The sequence below is a fragment of the Gadus macrocephalus genome, chromosome 15, assembly GCF_031168955.1.
Source record: "Gadus macrocephalus chromosome 15, ASM3116895v1".
NCBI lineage: Eukaryota > Metazoa > Chordata > Actinopteri > Gadiformes > Gadidae > Gadus > Gadus macrocephalus.
This window is the reverse complement of record NC_082396.1, coordinates 5405195-5424768: the sequence shown is the minus strand read 5'-3', so window position 1 is coordinate 5424768 and position 19574 is coordinate 5405195. Positions and strand designations below refer to the sequence as shown.

Genomic DNA, 19574 nt, shown 5'->3' with positions numbered 1-19574 from the left:
CGAAGCCAGTGACAGACAGTCGGCACCAGGATCACTTATAGGTGTCACTCTGGAATGTCTGCCTTTCCCTTTAATTACACCGTCAATACTAAAACCTTCTGAGGGTTTGTGAAATAAAACGCACTGAGGTATGTATCGCTACCTATTCATGTTGGCTTGCACATAAAGAAACAACCTTGGGACGGCTTACACTTCTGAAGAGTGGAAGAGACAGGTTTTCAAATGATGTTAAATCAACCACATACTGGCCGACCTTGTACTCCCGGCCTCCCTGAGACGCAGAGGCGGCAGGGTCTCTGTAGCATGGAAGGGAGGGTCAGGTACATGGAGGCTATACTAATGAACCATATCATGGGTTTTATCAGAAGATCAGCCTGAAACATTCAATAAAGAATTTATAATACGGCATCAAAACATGCTCCCCATATTCTTATAATGTACACGGGGTGAGTAGTAGTGGCGTAAAATAACGTGATTCTGTAGTGGGAGCACCATTTGATAGAGGCAATTGGTCTATCTACATGCTGTCCCCTTGAAAACTTAAATAAAGACGTTACAATACGTCGTCAATCAGCGAAATTTGACAAGAATCGGATGCATAGATTGGCCGAACAGCAGCCTACTTGATTCTGGACAGGCAGCCTCGCTCTCCTGTCGTGGTCACGACGACATCAAACCCCACCCGGCGGCCCCCCTCCCGGACCTCCTCGGTGTAGAAGCCCCCTACGGCGGCACCGGACGATGCCAAGGCCTCGCTGGCCTTCCGGACCAGGGTGGTCTTCCCCACGCCTGTTAGTTCCCCCAATAAAGTGTTATTCATTCACATGGACTCCCAACATAAGGGGCCGTATCATTATTTCATTGGTAACTGTTGGTTACATGTTTATGAAGTGATCACCTCGGACCTGTATAATATAGTATCCAGGTTGTAAATGCTTAGATCTTTGAAGTGTGATAAATCAGTATATCACTGCAGCAGCTTATATTATATGTTATTTTGCAAGCATGGCCAGCCCCGCGGTTCATTCTGGATGGTGTTTTATTTAAGCGAGGAGGGTTTAACGACATGTCACAACAAAGGATGATATACCTGGAGGTCCTGTCAGGAAAACGTGTTTAAACATCGAGGCGGGCAGCAGGGTTTGTTTGTGTCCAAGCTGCTGTACTTCCGTACTCTTCTGCGCAAGCGCACTCGGGGGGCGCCCTTTCTTATGACATCATTCATCCAAGTGAATGGTGTTCAAACATATTTGCATTGGTTACGATAATAATGTCCCAACAATTTTCCCATCAGTCATCTTTGGCAATTGAGAATGCGGTATAAGATTTAAGTAGTTCACATGTACACATTATTTTAACCAAAGGATTATTAATTTTTCTCCAAAACATCCACATAGGCCTGAATATGATTGTACCTCAACTAAACAAAATGCAAAAATACATCATTTTGTACTAAATTATACAGTCGATTAAAGAGTGTATCCAGGAAACTTGTTGGCTACCAGCTCAGAGACGTGTTGATAATTTATTTTCAAATCAAGGGACCCAAGCCCATCTCTCAGTTCCTCCACCTCACATGAGTCATAGGACGCGTCCGAGTCAGCGGAGAGCCCCCCAGCTGGGCCGCTGTTCTGGGCCGAGTCACTCAGACGGCCCCTGGACGACCGGAGGCTCTCGGTGACCGAGCTCCTGGGGGCCCCGCCGTGGTCCCCGCCAGGCCCCCGCGTGTGTGTGCTGGAGCGCACTACCGTCCGGGACGAACGAACAGACCTCCCTCCGTCGTAGTCGTCGTCTGAGGAAACGCTGAGCGCTGAGACTTGTGTGCGGGGCCGGATGATGTGCGTGGCCCTCAGAGAGCGCTGTGGGGAGCCCCGGGCCCCCACGGGGACGGGGAGCAGGGGGCCGCTCCACAGGGGCCCATTTGACCCCGCCTCCAGGGATGACCCTGGCGACTCAGAGAACCTCCTCGACCGGCCCAGGGGGGCTAGGCCGGACTCAGGGCTGCTCAGAGGGTCCGGGGACCGCCCCTCACTGGGGTCTAGACTGTTGAAGTCATCCATGTACTGTTCTTCGTCACCTCCTCCTCCTCCTCCTCCTCTTCTGCTGCGGCTGCTGGCGCTCCGGTGCGTTGAGTGGGGGCACTGGGGGCTCCATAGCCTGCTGCTGCTACAGCTGCTGCTTCTGCTGCTGCGTCCGTCGTGGTCCGCCTCCTCCTCTGTCGTCCTATCAGCGAGCGGTCGTGTTTGAGTCGATCCCCCGCGGCCGTCGTCGCCTCGCCCGAGTGCGGCGGCGTCTTCATCTCCCACACCGTTAGCTGGGATACGTTTCGTGTTGGATTCTGAACGCAGAGAATGCTTTTGAGGTCCTTTGCCGGCCATCTCCACTTTGAACGTTTCCCCAGCAGGCTTTGACTGATGCTCGTACATGTGCAGTCGGCCCGTTTGGCTGGCGGCTGAGTCACCGGCCAAGCTGTGAATCACCGCCTCTGCCTCCTCATCAACACTAGCCGTCTGGTTCACTGCTGTTTTCCCTCTGTCGTGTTTTAATAGGCCGGTGTGTTTCTTGTTGTCTGAGGCGCTCTTAGTCGTCTGGGATAGAGACTGTATGCCCAGGCACTCTCTGTGTTTCGCCTGTCCTGGTGGGATTCGCTTCAGCCTGAGCTGAAACGTTCTCGTTGTTCCATATTTCAGTGTTCTTCCCGCAGATGTGTTGCTTCTCTTTGTGTCGTTATGTTTTTTGGACACAGGCTCCATGTGTGTTTCGGATCCGTCTCCTAACCTGGGATCTGTCGTCTGTCTTGGTGTGTTCGGCTGTTGTGTCTGTGCTGTTGAGTTTGAGCCTGCCGCCACCAGTGGCTGTGCCAGGGTTGGACTGTAAATCCATGCTAGGTGGGGATGAATAGACAAGGGCTGTTGAACTCCCTGCCTGGTCAGTTGTGACAGCTCAACCAGAAGAGCATTCAATAAAGGCAACTGTCTTAACGTCTCCAAGGGGAAATTCTGCATAAGCCCATTCGGATCTTCTTGTTTGTGGCTGTTCGTGTCATGCTCTTCTGCTGAAGCTGTCTGAGGTGTAGGGTGTTCTATAGCTTCAGGTGTGAAGCGCTCCACACCTTCCACCTCAAACACACCCTCCAACTCATCCACACATTGGCTGGTCCCTGTCTCCTCTCCTGAGCTGCTGTAGAACAGGTTGGGGGGACAGAACACGTTGGGATTCTCCTCAAAAGGACAGGATGCCACCCAGGCCGGTGGGTTAGCGTTGAGCCTTGGCATGGGTTCTGTCTGAGTGGCAACGCAAGCACGCGCATCCCTCGTTGCGTCACACTTCTGATTAGATTGTCTGTCTCCGAAGAGGGATTCATCGTGAAGATCTGACGATTTGATCTTCCCACAGGATAATGGATGTGTAAAACAAGTGTCCTCCTCCACGTCCATCTGCACATGCTCTCGTCGTATGTCATGTATGCTGCTTATGACATGTGTCCTCTTTTCTAAAATATGAGGCAGTAAACTAGTCCCCAGACTCAAGAGTTTATACTTCAGAGACATCACTCCAATTCTATCCCCCATTAGGTTTAATATGCCAATATGGCCCTTTTCCCCATGAGAGGAGGGATTGGAAATACCACGAGCGTTCACATCCAGCCGTATTTTGCCCACGAGTTGTGCCAGTGGGATGAGAGAGGTTCCCACTAAGGTCGGGACCTCTCCTCTGACGTCCAGCACCATGGCATAGAGGGGCGTGTCCGCGAGCTGGCTATGCAGCGCCTCCATACTGATTTTGAACAAGCAAGACTTCCCTTTACGAAACACGTGGTCGCCCCTAAACGATGGTAGACCCGCTGCTGGCTCTCCTGGTTCTCCTCCATCATCCCCATGAAGCTCCTCGGGTCTTCTCTGGCTCTTCTCTGGCTGATACACGATCAAAGTGGGGAAGTCCAGAAGTCGCAACGCAAGCGCCAGTTCACCAGAAACGTGTTTGCTCTCGATGCGGATGTAATCCACCAAAACCTCAAAGGAGAACAGAGTTTCATGAGTTTCATTGTTTACTTTTGCGGACATGTTGACGTTTCATGCTACCATGCTAATCCCAACTATCGCACAGGGCTTCTCCCCGGCGCCATGGAAACGCGGCGCGGACGTGTGACGTCACCCGATCCCAGTGTTGGCAGCGTTGCCAGATTGGGATCAGCGCGCTTCAGCTTGTGTTGCCAGATTTGGCTGGAAATCGGTCCCAATCTGGCAACACTGCCAAGGGGACGAATGGGACGAGTCGTTTGTTCTAGTGGGGAAAAAAACGATGATTTGATTTCCCTTTAACGCCCTTTTATGGTTTATCTTTCGAATAACATACACTATTACTTATTAATTACAATTTATTAAATATTTGTTTAGTGATATTTCTCAAGAAGCAAGGCAGACTTCTTCTTTGCAGACAATTCATTTTCAGCTTTTAGTAAAAAATCATCCAATGCAAAATCAGCGGCGATACTCACACAGAAGAAGGCAGCGTTTTATTGACACACCGGGGGAAAACATTATATGAAATCACCAGATGGTGCCACTATAGTGCTTTGTGATGAGACATTCCCGGTTAGATGGGAATCACCCAGTGGCACCCAGGCTAATTTGTTATCACATTTTACTTATATTTTGCCTTTTTATGAGTTGGCATTCACCCCGTTCACATCACACAGCTCTTTTCATAACTTCACATGACCCAACTGTTTATTTTTCTTTCAACAGGATCATCTTGACCATTAGTCCATCAGACGAGTCCCAGCCTCTCGGGAGGAGGAGTCTGGTGCTTGTTGTCATCACCGCTCCTGGATGGATGCAGCGATCCTCTCCACTACTTCACTTTGGAAGCTGGGAGGAGATGGGAGAGCGATATCGCCGTGGTAACCGGGCTTTCGTTAAGGATAACTAACCTCACCGGCGTGTGGCTGCAGGGAGGCGTTGGTTTTGTTGAAGGTAAGAGGACCCATCTTTATGATTTAGAGGGGAACTACAGAACAAGAGAGGTGGAGCGGTTTCACTGCGCTTCTCGCTGGCAGACTGTGGAGAATGGTGTATAGAAACTTATGGCAGAATGATGGTTCGGATCTGAACTCCGGATCTAGAGAGAACAACTCCAGCGAGACCACAACGTGTATGTGTTCAGACAGAAACATGTAAAGAATTAACCCCACATGTTTCAGAAAAAGAAAGCATTGCTGAAAAACACCTATTTATTAGTTCACACACACACACACACACACACACACACACACACACACACACACACACACACACACACACACACACACACACACACACACACACACACACACACACACACACACACACACACACACACACACACACACACACACACTTGGATCTGTAGTGCCGCGGTTTACGTGTGTGTGTGCGGATGTAGATGTACGTGTGTGCGTGCGTGCGTACTCGTCTTTGCGTGTGTGTTTGTGTGTGTTGTGCGAGCGTGTGTTTTGCTGAAGAATAATTTCTTTGTACAAATTTCCCACTGGAATGCTACCATATAACAGTAGGGGGCGACCAGTGTTCCCACCGGTCACTCAGAATAGAGCCAACACAAGCTCCCCGATGTAAACTCAGCTGCGTAAGGTATTTAGGTCCATATTTATTTGGTCAGCACAGCCTATGTTAAGACACCTTTTTTTTGTCCAAAAACGCGAGAGGGAGGATGGGCTGTCATCTGGCTGCAAATATTTAGCTCTATATCAGTGTAACCTATAAGTGACCCTGTTTAAGTAAACCTGAATCAACATTACGGCTTCTCAGTAAATCACAGCGGTAGAGATGTCTCAAGACGGTTCAGGAAGGCTCGACATCTATGCTGTGGTACGGTTGGCTACGGCTGCTCGTTGCCTCAGCAAACACACGCACACGTGCACACACGCACACACACACACACACACACACACACACACACACACACACACACACACACACACACACACACACACACACACACACACACACACACACACACACACACACACACACACACACACACACACACACACAGAACAGTCCACAGGGAGAGCATACAAGTGAAAGGATGTTGGTTCGCTGTCCATATATCTAACTGTATTTCCCATAGGAAGTCAAGCCCAAACGCAGATTGAATATAGCATGAAGGAAAACAAGAAGGCTCTTTCAATTCTCTTTGCTCCAGCCCAAACAAGGAGCCTTCTTTTGAAGTGTTTTCACGTAGGCTTGCTTAGATTTATGTGTCTGACATTGGGTGTTGAAATGAATGAAACGCTTTTGTTCATTTATTTTTCAGTGTTTCATTTCATGTTTCAACAGCACTGCACTTATTTTAACCTCCAGTAAGTTCCTCCTTTTAAGTACTAAAAATATATTTTTTCCACCTTTGCCAAACTCCTCTCATATCCCGACATGGGAGGCTCAGGCAATTCCATTTGAACCCAATTCATCAAATTCCCGGGATATCTCGAAATTGACCTCGCCTCTGAATGAGAATAATTGATGTGGCTACGTGAAGAGGAGCATTTTTCTATTATCGAGTTATTGTTGATGCATGCAGAAGCGATTCATCTTTAGATTGAATGGAACATATCACTGTAGTATGCAGGGCCATGAATGTTTCAGTTTATACATAATTAAAAACATGTTTTCCCTGGGATTCGGTTCTTTCTCTCAAAGTCACGTGGACGCCACAGTAATCCTGCATAGCATTTCAACTAAATTTGCATAGCTTTTGCTTTAGACCGTGACATCTTGACCTAACTGTAACAAGATCAAAGTACACATGAACAAACTCAACCCTTGCTCTTTATTTCTGCTCATGTTGGTTTCGGTTTTGAAGAGTTCAGTACATCAAGGATATCTCCCTGCAGGGACCGTCTGATAGAGGCTGTTCACTTAAAAAAAATAATATCATAAAAGCTTTGTCGTAGATGATAACAGATTACAAATGGGCTTTCATGAGCTAGGCACAGGCACTCTGTCAAGACTTCGCACGTCATCATGTAACCGAGCCTTAAACAATAAGTGTTATGCTTTTCACAATAAAGTGATGTTCACAATGGGTGTGTGTGTGTTCGGTGTGGATGAACAATGGTGGCTCCTGTCTGGTCCAGAGCTGAAACAGCTCTCTTTGCCATGCCCACGGGGCTATCATCATAGCATAGCTCCTATAAGATATCATTCGATCCACCTTGGTTTGAGACACTCCACTAGTATTGCCTGGCCTCGGTCCTGTCGCTGTGTACCTCATATAGCCAGCCTTAACCCACTCCTCCCCTGGTAGACGTCTGAAGAGCTGCTGCAGCACTTTCCCCAGTTCCCCTGAATCCCAAACCCCCCCCCACCGGTGTACCAAGCACCGGCTGGTATGAGCTCCTCCCAGCCTCCTGTCACCCTGGTTCCCTTCTTTTCCCACGGTGCTTTGCTGCCAATGTGCTGACAGAGTGCTGGTGATGATGTGGAACTTGGTGGGATGAAGAAGGACGAGAAAAAAATAAACTAGGACTTAGAGATTGTTTGTTTAGCCATGATGCACTTTCCTTTTTTTACCAGAGCGGATTGGTACACCCCCCCCCCCCCCCCCCCCCCCCAGCCCCGCAAAGATCCGACAGCGTCCCCCCCTGCATGTGACAGAGATCAGGAAGCCCGGTCTGCTCTGACTGGTCCTGACTCACAATAGATTTCCCCGCCGCCACCAAATCCTGTTGCTCCAAAACCACCCAGCAGACTGGGGATCACATGGTGCCGCTCCCGTTGTGAGAAGCACAGTCTCTCTCTCTCTCTCTCTTTCTCTCTCTCTCTCTCTCTCTCTCTCTCTCTCTCTCTCTCTCTCTCTCTCTCTCTCTCTCTCTCTCTCTCTCTCTCTCTCTCTATGTCCTTTACCTGTCACAGGCTTGGTTTAAATAGCTGTGGGGATTGATAGTTGTTCTAAAGCAGCTAACCGTCACGGCCTGCAGGGAAAGCACAGATGTTGTCGTTGGGTGGGTGTTCCTTCCTCCGTTGATAGAGACCCTGCCAAGTGAGAGACCCTGCCACTTTAAATGTTGTGGCTTCTCTCTTCCTGCTTGTTACTTGTTCTTGGAGAGCATCGGCGGCATGTTCTGCCAAGGGGTCTGGTTTTGATTTATTTTGCTAGTTCCATGTAAGAAAAAGCTAAAAAAAAACGATGATGGGCAGTAAGGAAGCCAGAAAATGAGCAAGAAGTCATAAATACCCAGACTATCTTAACCTAACCATCTGACAAAGGCCTCAATTTGTCTGCTCTGTCTAATGCTGACACCGCCTGCCAGTGGAATCCACAGAATGATGTAGCCATGAATCAACAGAGGCAGCAGCACCAGTGCATTATAGATGTTGATTTACGCGTCAGAGCGTGCTAAGCTTCTCTGACACTTATGGTGTATCGCCGGACTGTGTGTCGCATTTCATACAACATCGCCCATTACAGCGCTCATACACAATGACGGTCACCACAGTGGGAGGTGAGTTTCATGCACAGCATTGTTCAATACAGCACTCTACACGACGGTACCCAGCCTTGGTCATGCGATGGTCTGATGGACAAGGTCCCTGAAGCGGCCCGGCCAAAATGGCAGGTTATATAAGGTTTGGTCTGAATCAACCTCACATCTGGCTGCGTATTGTAAGATGTATTCCTATTATGGAGTGCTTCTGTTTCAGTGTGATATTACAATTGTCTACGACGGATGAGGGTAGCATGCCCCCTTCAGTGAGAGTATTTGTTACACAGGCCCATATTATAATTAACTGATAACCGATTCAATTTTACATAGGTTGTTCTACACGGGTTATTTTGCATCTGCATATTTGGTATTTTTAATAAAGTGTAATCTGCATTTCTATTTAATGTGATGGAATGTGGCACGGCCTTCCAACACGTTTTCAGGGTTGGGGAGAGGGGGCGTGTTATCCCCATGGCTACAACCCACTCCAACTGTGTGATTATTTTCAAGCTAGGTACCTTTTGTGTTCTATTGAAAGACGCTGTGCATGAAATCGAGACCTTCATTTTGTATGAGCGTTATAATGAGCGATGTTATATGAAATGCGTCCCCAACACCCTGGCGTTACACTACAAGTTTCCGCGAAGCTTAACACTCTCTCTGACACGGGCATCAACATTTACCACTGCCCAGACAGAGCTCCACACGTCCAAACACACCTCGCCGTCTGTGACCCTTGCCACGGCGTCGAAGTGTCTCGGGAAAAGATCTAAGACTTCACGAAAATACCTTGAGTTTAGCAGATTAGAACATTCACACACTTTTTGGCGAAAAAAACATAGCACTCAACACCTGTTGCCTTTGACAGAATTGCCTACATTACTATGGTGAAGGTCATGTAAGACCTATTACCATGTTGACAACAACACAAGCGATTGTGGGATCACAGACTCTTTAATATCAAGTACATTACGGTATGTACAGGCTTAATCTGAGATGATCCACTCCAATGGTGATACTTCGGTTGTGGTGGTTGGTTGAACTCATATAGAAGCTTCAGACGGAAGCCAATGTTCTTTACAAATGTATTTTAGACAGTGTGTGTGTGTGTGCCACACTTTGATATAGATCTGAACCAATCTCAACCAGCAACCACCCAGAGGTGGAAATGTTTCCCATCAATATATGATGAGGCCTTGTTGCTCTGCATTAGTAACGGGTTATTCATTCAATTAATATTCATCTTCTAACACTGTAAGTACTTGCGTGTACATTCCCTAATATCTCAACTCCTGTATGTCGTGTGTCGGTTCGAGGCTCGCAGAGCAGGGGGATGCCGAGAAGGCGGTTGGGAATTGATACTGTGGACTGGAAACGCCGGCTCGGACGTTGACCCCTCGGTGACCTCTGGGGTCAGGGTCTGCCGGTCTTCAACGTTGGCTGAGGGTGGGAGCCAGAAGCAGAGGGGTTGGGAGGTCATGGGGGGGTTGAGCCCTCCGCTGACCCAGTTTGCCATCACGGCCCAGCTCATGCGTTAGCTACACAAGTAATGCATGGATGGATGATGAATCAGGATTAGAGACAAATTACTTTAATTCCGCCCAAGGATGTGAAGAGTGCACGACTTCCCCCCCTTGGAAAGCCCTCAATGGAAGGGTCGTGTCTGATGTCGCTGCTTCTTTGTCGTCTTCCGTCGTCAATAAGATCAGGAGAACAGGTTTAATGAATTATAAATGGGTGCGAAAATTTGACGCACCAAAGCGAGAGCCGTTTTTGAGTATGCACTCATTAAAACGTCATGTCTGGCCAGCTTCTGCCGGCTTGATTGAATAACCCTGACGCTGACCTCACCCGTTCACCGACACTAAGCTAAGCTCAGCCCTACACACATGCTCTGCTAATGTATGCCGCAGCCTAATGCACGATGTGGTGGGATTTATGTAAATGTAGGCTTATTTTCCATCCGAAGGGCTGGAATGTGGGTCATCTTGGTGAAGATAACGCATGGCTATCTTCCTCATTGGGAGGTCAATTAGGATTCAAAAGGAAATACCTCTCTGTCATTAAGACGGTAGCCTATTTTAGGCTGTTGCGCTGGGCAAACAGTTTGTGTTGTAAACTCTTCACCGCTTATTAAGGCCACTACGTGAAGCTTCAAAGGGTTCAAAAGGTGGAATGCAATGGCTACAAAAGAAAAAGGAGCTCCATGTGAAGACTAGCTACTAGTGTACATGTCAGCGCTACAACAAATCTCACATGTTTTTTGTTCTGCGGTTGTGTCATGACTCAAATGTGTTTCTTGAAGGTTTCTACAGAACCTTGGCTTACGGGTACGAGTGGCTGAGAGACTGAATGTAACCCCTTAGTGGAGTTTGAAGGAAGGATTCATTGCTGACACATGGGTTTTTACCTCGGGCCCTCTGGTTTGTGATCTTGTGTTTGCTGCAAAGTGCACTAGGTGGTCAGTAGTGCAAACACCACCGGACAGAGTCTATGTGTGCAAAAGAGAGCGAACCACTCCCTTGGTCTACCGTGTCAATCATTAAACACTGTTACTGCCTAAGGCCTCAAGTTCACATATTAGCCTGTGGGGTTTCCGTAGTGAAGACGTTTCAGGAAATGTGTCCTCAAAGACGAATCCTGTCCAGGGCTCCCGTTCCCACTGGGAATCATCAGGTCCCATATGAGGAATCCAGGGAGGAAAGGGCCGTGAAAGTTGCCTACCCTCCCCACACGTTTTGTCTATCTGTCCGTCACTGGGCTTCACAATGGAAAGAATGGACGCTGGTCAGTCATTAACCTGCTGGACACAAAGTCCAGACACCAGTCCTGACCCGTGGGGGTTAACTCACCCTGTGTGCCCCTTGGCGGCCCCGAACAAAAGAGCTGACCTCTCTCATCGCAGCCCACTGCCAATAGGAGATAAGAGGGGATTTGGCCTGGGTTAGTCGGCGTGCATACCTCTTCCCTACTGTAGCGAGAGAAGAATGGGCTCGGACGAGGAGTCAGCCTGCACTGGGTGTAGGAGTGCCAGCTCCCTGAGCGATAGACTGGGAGTACCGCTCTTCTTTGGCTGTGCTCTTATCATACAAAACATGAGAACAGAGGGGTGGTTGTGTTGGCAGCTTTTATAACATCATAGCCTTATTTTATAATCTTCCTGTTCCTTTGATAGGACGTGATGGACATTGACTGTGCATAGACACTTCACCCACTTTATTGGACATTTCCGCTTGTTAACTAGTTTATAGTCACACTTTATACAACTTACTCTTGCTACTCTTTAAATTTATGTGTACAAAATGACCATTTGTTTTACTACTCTTTTAATATTTTTTATAAGAATAAAATACTGACTATAAGAGGAAAGTCCTTAGAGTCAGCAACATATCATTCCCTCGCAGTGTCCTTCAATGTCTCATCCATGCCAGGGACATAACAGTTATCGGATGAGTTGCTTTTGGAGCGTAAAAGTACACTGAACTGTTTCAGATGGGAGTTGATTGTAATTAGCAAAGCAAATGGAGCAGAGCCATGACGGATGTGTGTGTGTGTGTGTGTGTGTGTGTGTGTGTGTGTGTGTGTGTGTGTGTGTGTGTGTGTGTGTGTGTGTGTGTGTGTGTGTGTGTGTGTGTGTGTGTGTGTGTGTGTGTGTGTGTGCGCGTGCGTGTGTTTGTGTTTGTGTGTTGCTGTAACAGCGAGTATCCTTCACTAAACTCCATCAGAGTCCTCCACCCTTCGTCAGTGTCACAGAGCACGGGATCATCCAATGTAACACAGCATAAAGACATTATAATACATAGTAATGAGTGTATATAAGCTTGCCTGAGTCGCCATACACTGTTTCCAGGACAATAGCTTGAGGAATGCACTGCACACTGAATGCGCACTGGTATTGTTTCCCTGCGTTACTTTGTACATTTTTTTCCATGTTCACTTCGTTTTTACAACCCTGCACAAGTGTTCCTCCTTGTGTGCACTCGCTCATTGTCCTTAAAATGCTGACAAAACACGCTGGCTGCAGGATGTGAGTGCAGCCTGTTTTCCCAGGGTCCATAAATCAGATTACAATGGGAGTTTCTCACCATCATCACCCAGCGAGCAGAAATCAATCACTGAACCATAATTAGAAATTACTTGCTTGGATCTATATCTATATTTATCCAAGCTAGTTCTTCTATTTGTAATCTTATTGAAGATTTTCTTCCCCAAATGATGAGAATGGTGCATCGGGTCTCATGCCACTGTGGCTATTAGTGCCGCCATAGCTTTAAAGTTAATTGTGTGTTTGGATAAAAGCGATTCTGGACTCAAGAGTGACGAGGGAGTGAGTGGCTTGCTGCACCCTTCTGGGCACGGGATTGGGCTGAAATGCCCAGCATTTAGCCGTGCACCGTGTTTAAGACAAAACCGGCTCGGCCAAGCGCGGCTAATGTTCAGCCTAAGTGGTAGATTCCATCTGGGTGGTTGTTGTTCTCTTCCCCTGCCCCTCTCTATCATTTGAAATAGCCTTCCTTTCATGTGGTTTCTAAAGCCTGTCGACCAGGGATAATGATCTAGACTGACAGTGGCCTGATTCTCCTTTCCTCCTGCCTTTTGCAATCGCACCGAACGTCAATGTTGAGTAGATCAACTCCCGCCCCTCCTGCTCCTCCCCTCTCCTTCCACCGCGGCTTAACTCCAGACAGCAACGGCCGTCTGGGGCTGATGTTGCCGTGGTACCCGCGCCGGAGGGGACTCGCCGCGTGACATTGAATGAATAGCCTATACGTGGGGACTTTTTATTCCGCAAAGAAGAGGGTCGTTGATGCGAAGGGGAGATTACGTAACGCACCGAGCCATGCCTAACAAATTCCTAGACGTCTCTGTAAAGACCCTGCCGACCAGTTTTACGATAATAACCCACGGCGACCCTGCGTGTTTAGCTAGCAGCCACCTTCCAGCTGGGTGTGTTTACAGAGACCGTAAAGCTGAATGGAATATAAACAGCTCTTTATAAGCGACATGTGTCTTTTGTATCGAGCTGGGCTTCAGCCAAGGTGGTTAAAAATGGTTTGCTAGGGCCAATGTCAGGTGCAGGGTCTTCTAGAGGCTGTAATTCTAACTGCTTACAGATATTATTCAGTTGATTTTTGAATCCCTGAATTCACATCTCAGCTGCCTGAACACTTCAAGTCGAGTGTGACAGTTTTTTTTCCAACGTATAATTTCTCAAGATTTTATCTCGACTACAAAGTACACAGTGCAATCTGTCGTCGGATCTCAGGCAAATGAACATCAGCCATTCCCCTTTTTGATATGTTTTCGGATAACCACTCGCATTCTCATTAGGGTCTCCCACCAAGATGTCCCCCACGTAGGCGTTGACCTTTTGACCTTTTTCAGCGAGCCGGAGAGAGAAAGGGACCATAGGTTAATTGTTTCCTGTCATTTCGTTTAATCATCCGCACTGAACGGCGTTCTGATAGCGCAGCCCCTGAGGGGAGCCCCTTCCCTGTTTCAAACGGCATCTATTCCATAGTTTGTCTGTGTGGACTGTCAGTGTACGGTTGGCAGTAGACCTCATCACTTCAATCCTGTCTTGTTATGTCACTGCCGTGCAACCACAACCACAAAAACATCAGCAACCACAACAAATAGCCTGGCTCATCCTAGCCGGAAGGGGTATGTTTTAATGGCTATCTGGTTCAGATCAGGGTTGTGGTATGTCCAAGGTCAAAAGGGAAACATCTTCTGGTTCGGTACTTGACATTTCTGATGGTGATATGCTGTGAGATCCATATTGCGTCACTCATAAAAATGAAAAAGCAATGGAATGTTTTCCAACAGTTTAACCAAACGATTTGACCATATTTCAATGTGATAGCAAAATCCAGACAAGCAGCTGATTCGAACTAGAGGTCACATCTGTGTGCCTGGACGCGATGTTTTGTTTGCTATCTAGTAATGTGTCCAAGAACCAAACACATATTTATTTGCACGTGGTTTGTTAATGGTGGTAAACGTTCGCCTACTGTGAATTCCTTTAGCCCAGCAACAGGCACCTGGTGGGATACTTCAAGACACGCTGTCGTTTTGACATTCCTCACAGATAACAATGAAGAACCGAGTAGGAAATCTGTGTTGTGTTTGGTTTGCGGTTGTCAAATGGGCCTGTTCTAGCCCTACGTTATAAGACTCTTTTTCTTGCTGCTCATCCGTTTTTTTTACTCTGCGTGTGTGTGAGAAGTGGAAATGTGTTAAACAGCTCTGTGGGTTCGCCTTTATGTCTCGGTGACTTTAATACATATTGATGTGTTGCAGGAGTCCTCCGGGGAATTCACCAGAAGTCCCTTTGAAGAAAACCTCCATTGTGCGCTGGAGCCGTGACTCCCTCTCTGGCTCCTGCTAGATCCATCTTTTTATGTCGTTCTCCCTCGGTCTCCCCTCCCCCCTCCCTCATAGAGCGTCTCATCAGATCGGTGGCCTGGATGGGTTTGAAAGGTCAAAGGTCTCCTGAATGTGGGGGCCCCCCCGTCACGTCGGATGAGTGCACTTGGCTCCTGCGGGATGGTGTGGCATGAATTCATACGCACTCGGTTCCCTGGGCCCTTTCCCCCGCATTTGGCATTCAGATATGGGGTGTTGGTGGAGCTGGTGGAGGTGGAGGTGGTGGTGGTGGTGGTGGGGGTGATGGTGATGGAAGTCCTGGGGGCCCTGTGGAGGGAAGCAATTGAGGACATCGAATTGCTTCCCTCGGGGGGGGGGGGGGGGGGGGGGGGGCAGATGCTGAGGCCCAAAAAATGAGCAGGAAAAAGTGGAGACTGTCAAAGCCTTCCTGTCCGTTCCATGAGAGCTCGCTGCGTGAGCGTGTCGGGGCGGGCAGGGGGAGGGAGGCGGGGGGCATGGTGGGGCCACTGGTTCCCTTGACTGGAGGTAGAGGACGAATAATCTGCCCTGACAAGTTAACCGGAGGATGGGCATGGATGCTTTCCCCCCCTGATCAGCCTGGATGGAGGTGAGATGACGGGGGCAATGAGGAGCGGTCACCATGAATAAGTACACTTTGGACTACAGGTGTAGAGAACCAGGCCATTGTCTCTCTCTCTCTCTCTCTCTCTCTCTCTCTCTCTCTCTCTCTCTCTCTCTCTCTCTCTCTCTCTCTCTCTCTACATCTCTACACCCCCCCCCCCCCTCTCTCTCTCTCCCTCTCTCTCTCTCTCTCTCTCTCTCTCTCTCTCTCTCTCTACATCTCTACACCCCCCCCCCCCCTCTCTCTCTCTCCCTCTCTCTCTCTCTCTCTCTCTCTCTCTCTCTCTCTCTCTCTCTCTACACCCCCCCCCCCCCTCTCTCTCTCTCTCTCTCACCCCCTCCCTCTCCCAGTTGTTGGCCCGCCACCAGTCAGTCTCTCTCTTCCAGCGTCCCAGCACACGCTGGTATGTTATTCTGTGTCTGCCATGCCACGCCAGCTGCAGCTGTTGTGTCTCCCTGCTAACGACACTGCTCTCTCGCTCTGCAATTAGAACTGCCCATTGGCGAATAGCGCACATTGCTGCGTCCCGAAATTGCGCTTGGATGCCTTTTGTTTCGCCGCGTCTATTTTCTTTAGCGAGTAAATAGAAACCGACGGAATGGCGTTGTGAATGAACGCGTCTGACAGATTTATTTTCTGTACCCGCTGTTCCGCGTGTTTCACCGCTCCGCCGGTTAAAGGAAAACCAAGGAAGGGAGGTGGGGGGGGGGGGAGGTGGGAGGAAGAGCGATGGTTAAAAAAACAACACTAGTGGATCAAGCCTTATTGATGGGGTGGTTTTTTCTCACGCATGACTTGCCCAGAACGTTGGCTCTCCCCCCCCCCCCAGTCAAGTGGCTCATTGTGAACCTGAACCAAAGAAATGCAAATATCCACAACAGATGTACTGCTCCGTTTTTCTCTAGTTTGCTCCATGGAATGAATTCCTAAACTTTGGTACAAGACGGGCCTTGGCCATTCTGGGCTCAGGACTCAAGTGTTAACAAGGGGGAAAGCTTGTCACCCGGGCACACGTGACGGCGGACTGGCTCGCTGGGCCCTTCTCCATAAAGCCAGATACTGGCCCGAGATAAATGGCCGCCTTTGTGTGTTCCCGCCAAAGGGAGAATTAGACAATGAAGGACACACACAGCGCAAGGTCCTCCTCTCTCTCCGCCCCCCCCCCCCCCCCCTCCATGAATACGGCTAGAAGAGGCATTTCTGCTTACTCATTCACTCTCGTCTGGCCTCTACTTCACTTTCCTCTCTCTCTCTCTCTCTCTCTCTCTCTCTCTCTCTCTCTCTCTCTCTCTCTCTCGTTCTCTCTCTGATTTGCACCCCCTCAGTCTTCCTCTCTCCTCCGTGAGAACTAACTTTACTCGCGTAATGTTTCCATAAACGGGATGAGGGAATGGAAACAACTCAGTCCATTTCCCATGCTCTCTTTCGTTCTCGCTCACACTCTCGCTCTCTGCTCACTTTGCTCTCCCTAGCGCTCTCTCTCACTCTCTCTCCATCACTCTGCTCTCGCTCTCTCTCTCTCTCTCAATCTCTCTCTCTCTCTCTCAATCTCTCTCTCTCTCTCTCTCTCTCTCTCTCTCTCTCTCTCTCTCTCTCCCTCCCTGATTCTCCCTCAGATTCTGTCTCTCTCTCTCTCTCTCTCTCTCTCTCTCTCTCTCTCTCTCTCTCTCTCTCTCTCTCTCTCTCTCTCTCTCTCTCTCTCCCTCTCTCTCCCCTATGCACACTAGTACTCTCTTTAAAGGCCGTTGTGGACAGTGCTCAGGCACACCTCTTTAATGATGCACACACAGCTTTATTCAGCTCTGGCCAAGAGCTACAACATCGGAGGCATCCGCTGAAGCTGTGCTACTGGCTCGCTGGGGCTGCGTTGAGGTTTATTTAAGTGTCCTTGGACAAAGCAAGCACATAGTCCGACACTGCACTCAGGGTAATGAATACCCATACCCTACCTTCATCCATAACCTCCCTTTCCAACATTTCTTTGGCAAAAGGCATTCTTGGGCTGCTGCCTTTGTCTCCTTTCCATTTTTCTCTGCTCCTGAATTGTTGAGTTAGGTGTGTCATTGTGTAACCGTCTGCGGGCAGCTGTCTCTTGGTTTTGCATGTACTCTGCATGTCGGTTGGTTTGTGTGCCACTGCCTACATCTGCCGGATCCGCTGCCGTGATTGGCCGGCTTCTCATGTGGGTTGGTGCCCTGGAAACGGATGTTTCTGATGCCACTCGCAGGCTACGGCTCTGAGAGTGACTGCGTCCGGAGGGGGAGATATGCCAGCTGGGAAACCAGAACAGTGGAGTCCTGCTGAATATTTCAGAGGCTATTTTCCTCTGAGCTCTAAAAACACAGGCCCTTGGGATGAGGAGGGTGTTTTTTTCACTGAGTCGGCCGATCCCGTTAGAGTTCCTCATTAATTACAGGAGGAAGTTGTTTAGTGGGACACGTCCTCCAGATGGCCACTGTCTCCCCCTTTTATAAAGGTTCACTTTGGGTGGTGTTGTTGTTTTTCCTGCCCTAGGGAAAAGAAAACGTCAGCCTGGCTCAACGCCATCACACAGGCTCCGTTGAGGTCTCTGAGGAAGTTATTAACTCATGATTCTACTATCATCTACTTTGCCAGAGCAGTCTTATCTATTTTACATCATGTACACGTACAGACTTTTACATCATGTACACGTACAGACATTTAGATCACACTAAATAACGGAATCTGCCTGCGCCCTTCGTTATCGTCCGAAGAAATCCTCGTTCATTAACTTCTAACGAAGTGCTCGGAAAACAAAATCAAAATCTAATCCAGGCTTCTAAATTTAATCAACAATAATTGTCCGTTGGGGTCTGCTGCATTGGTACAGAACACTGTTGCCTTTTGCCTTTTCAGTATCATACCGAACACGCTAGCATTCCCCTTCAGCCAACCGACGGTCCCATGCCTCCCTGAGCCCGGCCACTCCCAGCCGGTTCTACTCCCTGTTTGCTGACTCTCAGCCTGCCATGCTTACTGCCAGCCGCTGGCGCCCGTCCACGGGCACATAAAGGCACAGGCCGCGCTGCTGTGTGTGTGCCGTTGCTAAGTTAGCTCGGTTTCCAATGTCGAGTCTGCCTTGTGCCTCCCGACTGCCCGCTACCCCGCGCACCACATCCATGGAGCTGCTCTCCGCTCTCTCTTTGAACTGGCGCGCGGCACGGCCCAGCCTGCCAACACCCAAATGAAGAGCAACGCTCCGGCCTGGCCACTGATGATTATTATCCACATATTTATTTTAGAGCCTCTGATGGCTGCCCAATCGGAAGAGCTCTCGGTCGGACTGGTGCGTGTGACGGACGTCATTGGCTGAGAGGACTGCGCTGAGGGTGTGGTGTTTGCCAACCCCTCTCTGAGGCGGGTTCTGTGTCTAGCCTGGGATTTGTTTGTAGCATAATCACGGGCTTTACCCCGATAGATATCCATGCGAAACATGGAGAGGGTGCCGCAGAAATGATGGCACCCTTACACACGATAGAGGCGTCGCGGTGTGATGATATATTCAACAGGTGGTTCCAGTAAATAAAAAAGGGGATGTCCATAACAGAGAAGAATAACTTGTCTTGTAGCTATACTGCAGTTTATAGCTGTAGGTTTTTATAAATGTATGATACATCCAAGAGTCTGGGACACATCTGACCCAGTCTACCCAGATTGACACTCATCCAGCCCCGGTTCTATTCTCTGATCCCCCCCCCCCCCCCCCCCCTCCTCCTCGCCCTCAACTTTCTGCCTTTGTTCCAAAAAGGGCGGGCTGCCGTCACTCACAGCTGTCATAATGGGAGCATCGTTGCCCGGCAACAGTCTACAGGGATGAGCGGGCACTGTTTACTCCCCGTACTCTTCCCCCACCCTCCCACCCTCATCACCCGCCTCTCCTCTTCCGCCCGTCTCGTCCCCCCGCTCTCCCCATCTCCCCAATCACCATCTCCATCTCAATCTCCATCTCCCCGAGCCCAAGGAGAGGGAGGCGGCGGTGGCATGGGCGGACGTTGAACCAGCCTCCAGGTCTCATGCTGAAGGCTGAACGGCCGTGCATAGGCAACCGAGAAGCGG

At 49.1% G+C, this 19574-nt stretch overlaps 3 protein-coding genes across 6 annotated transcripts in view; 1 reads left to right on the top strand and 2 right to left on the bottom strand.

Annotated features, from left to right (window-relative positions):
- Positions 1–6: 6 nt before the first annotated feature.
- ntpcr (nucleoside-triphosphatase, cancer-related) lies at positions 7–1199 on the bottom strand. 2 transcript variants are annotated; one of them, XM_060073210.1, is made up of 3 exons: positions 1091–1199; positions 624–789; positions 7–296 (listed from the first exon to the last, which is right to left on the bottom strand). In XM_060073210.1, exons 1-3 carry the CDS (start codon positions 1122–1124, stop codon positions 143–145), a joined length of 354 nt encoding a protein of 117 aa, XP_059929193.1. In that variant the 5' UTR covers positions 1125–1199; the 3' UTR covers positions 7–142. The 2 variants fall into 2 exon arrangements, with proteins under 2 accessions (XP_059929193.1, XP_059929194.1); XM_060073211.1 differs by having other exon boundaries at positions 154–789.
- A 150-nt stretch (positions 1200–1349) lies between these two features.
- Positions 1350–4146, bottom strand: map10 (microtubule associated protein 10). Its single transcript, XM_060073209.1, has one exon. The coding sequence runs from the start codon at positions 4062–4064 to the stop codon at positions 1470–1472; it is 2595 nt and encodes an 864-aa protein (XP_059929192.1). The 5' UTR covers positions 4065–4146; the 3' UTR covers positions 1350–1469.
- Positions 4147–4661: 515 nt separating this feature from the next.
- Positions 4662–19574, top strand: part of LOC132473433 (signal-induced proliferation-associated 1-like protein 2) — a 77929-nt gene continuing 63016 nt past the window's right edge. Inside the window, exon 1 of one of the 3 annotated variants that reach the window (XM_060073564.1) lies at positions 4662–4976. The gene's annotated coding sequence lies outside the window, so the exon portion shown is untranslated. The remainder of the gene's footprint in view (positions 4977–19574) is intronic. The other 2 variants (XM_060073565.1, XM_060073567.1) reach the window with 2 other exon arrangements.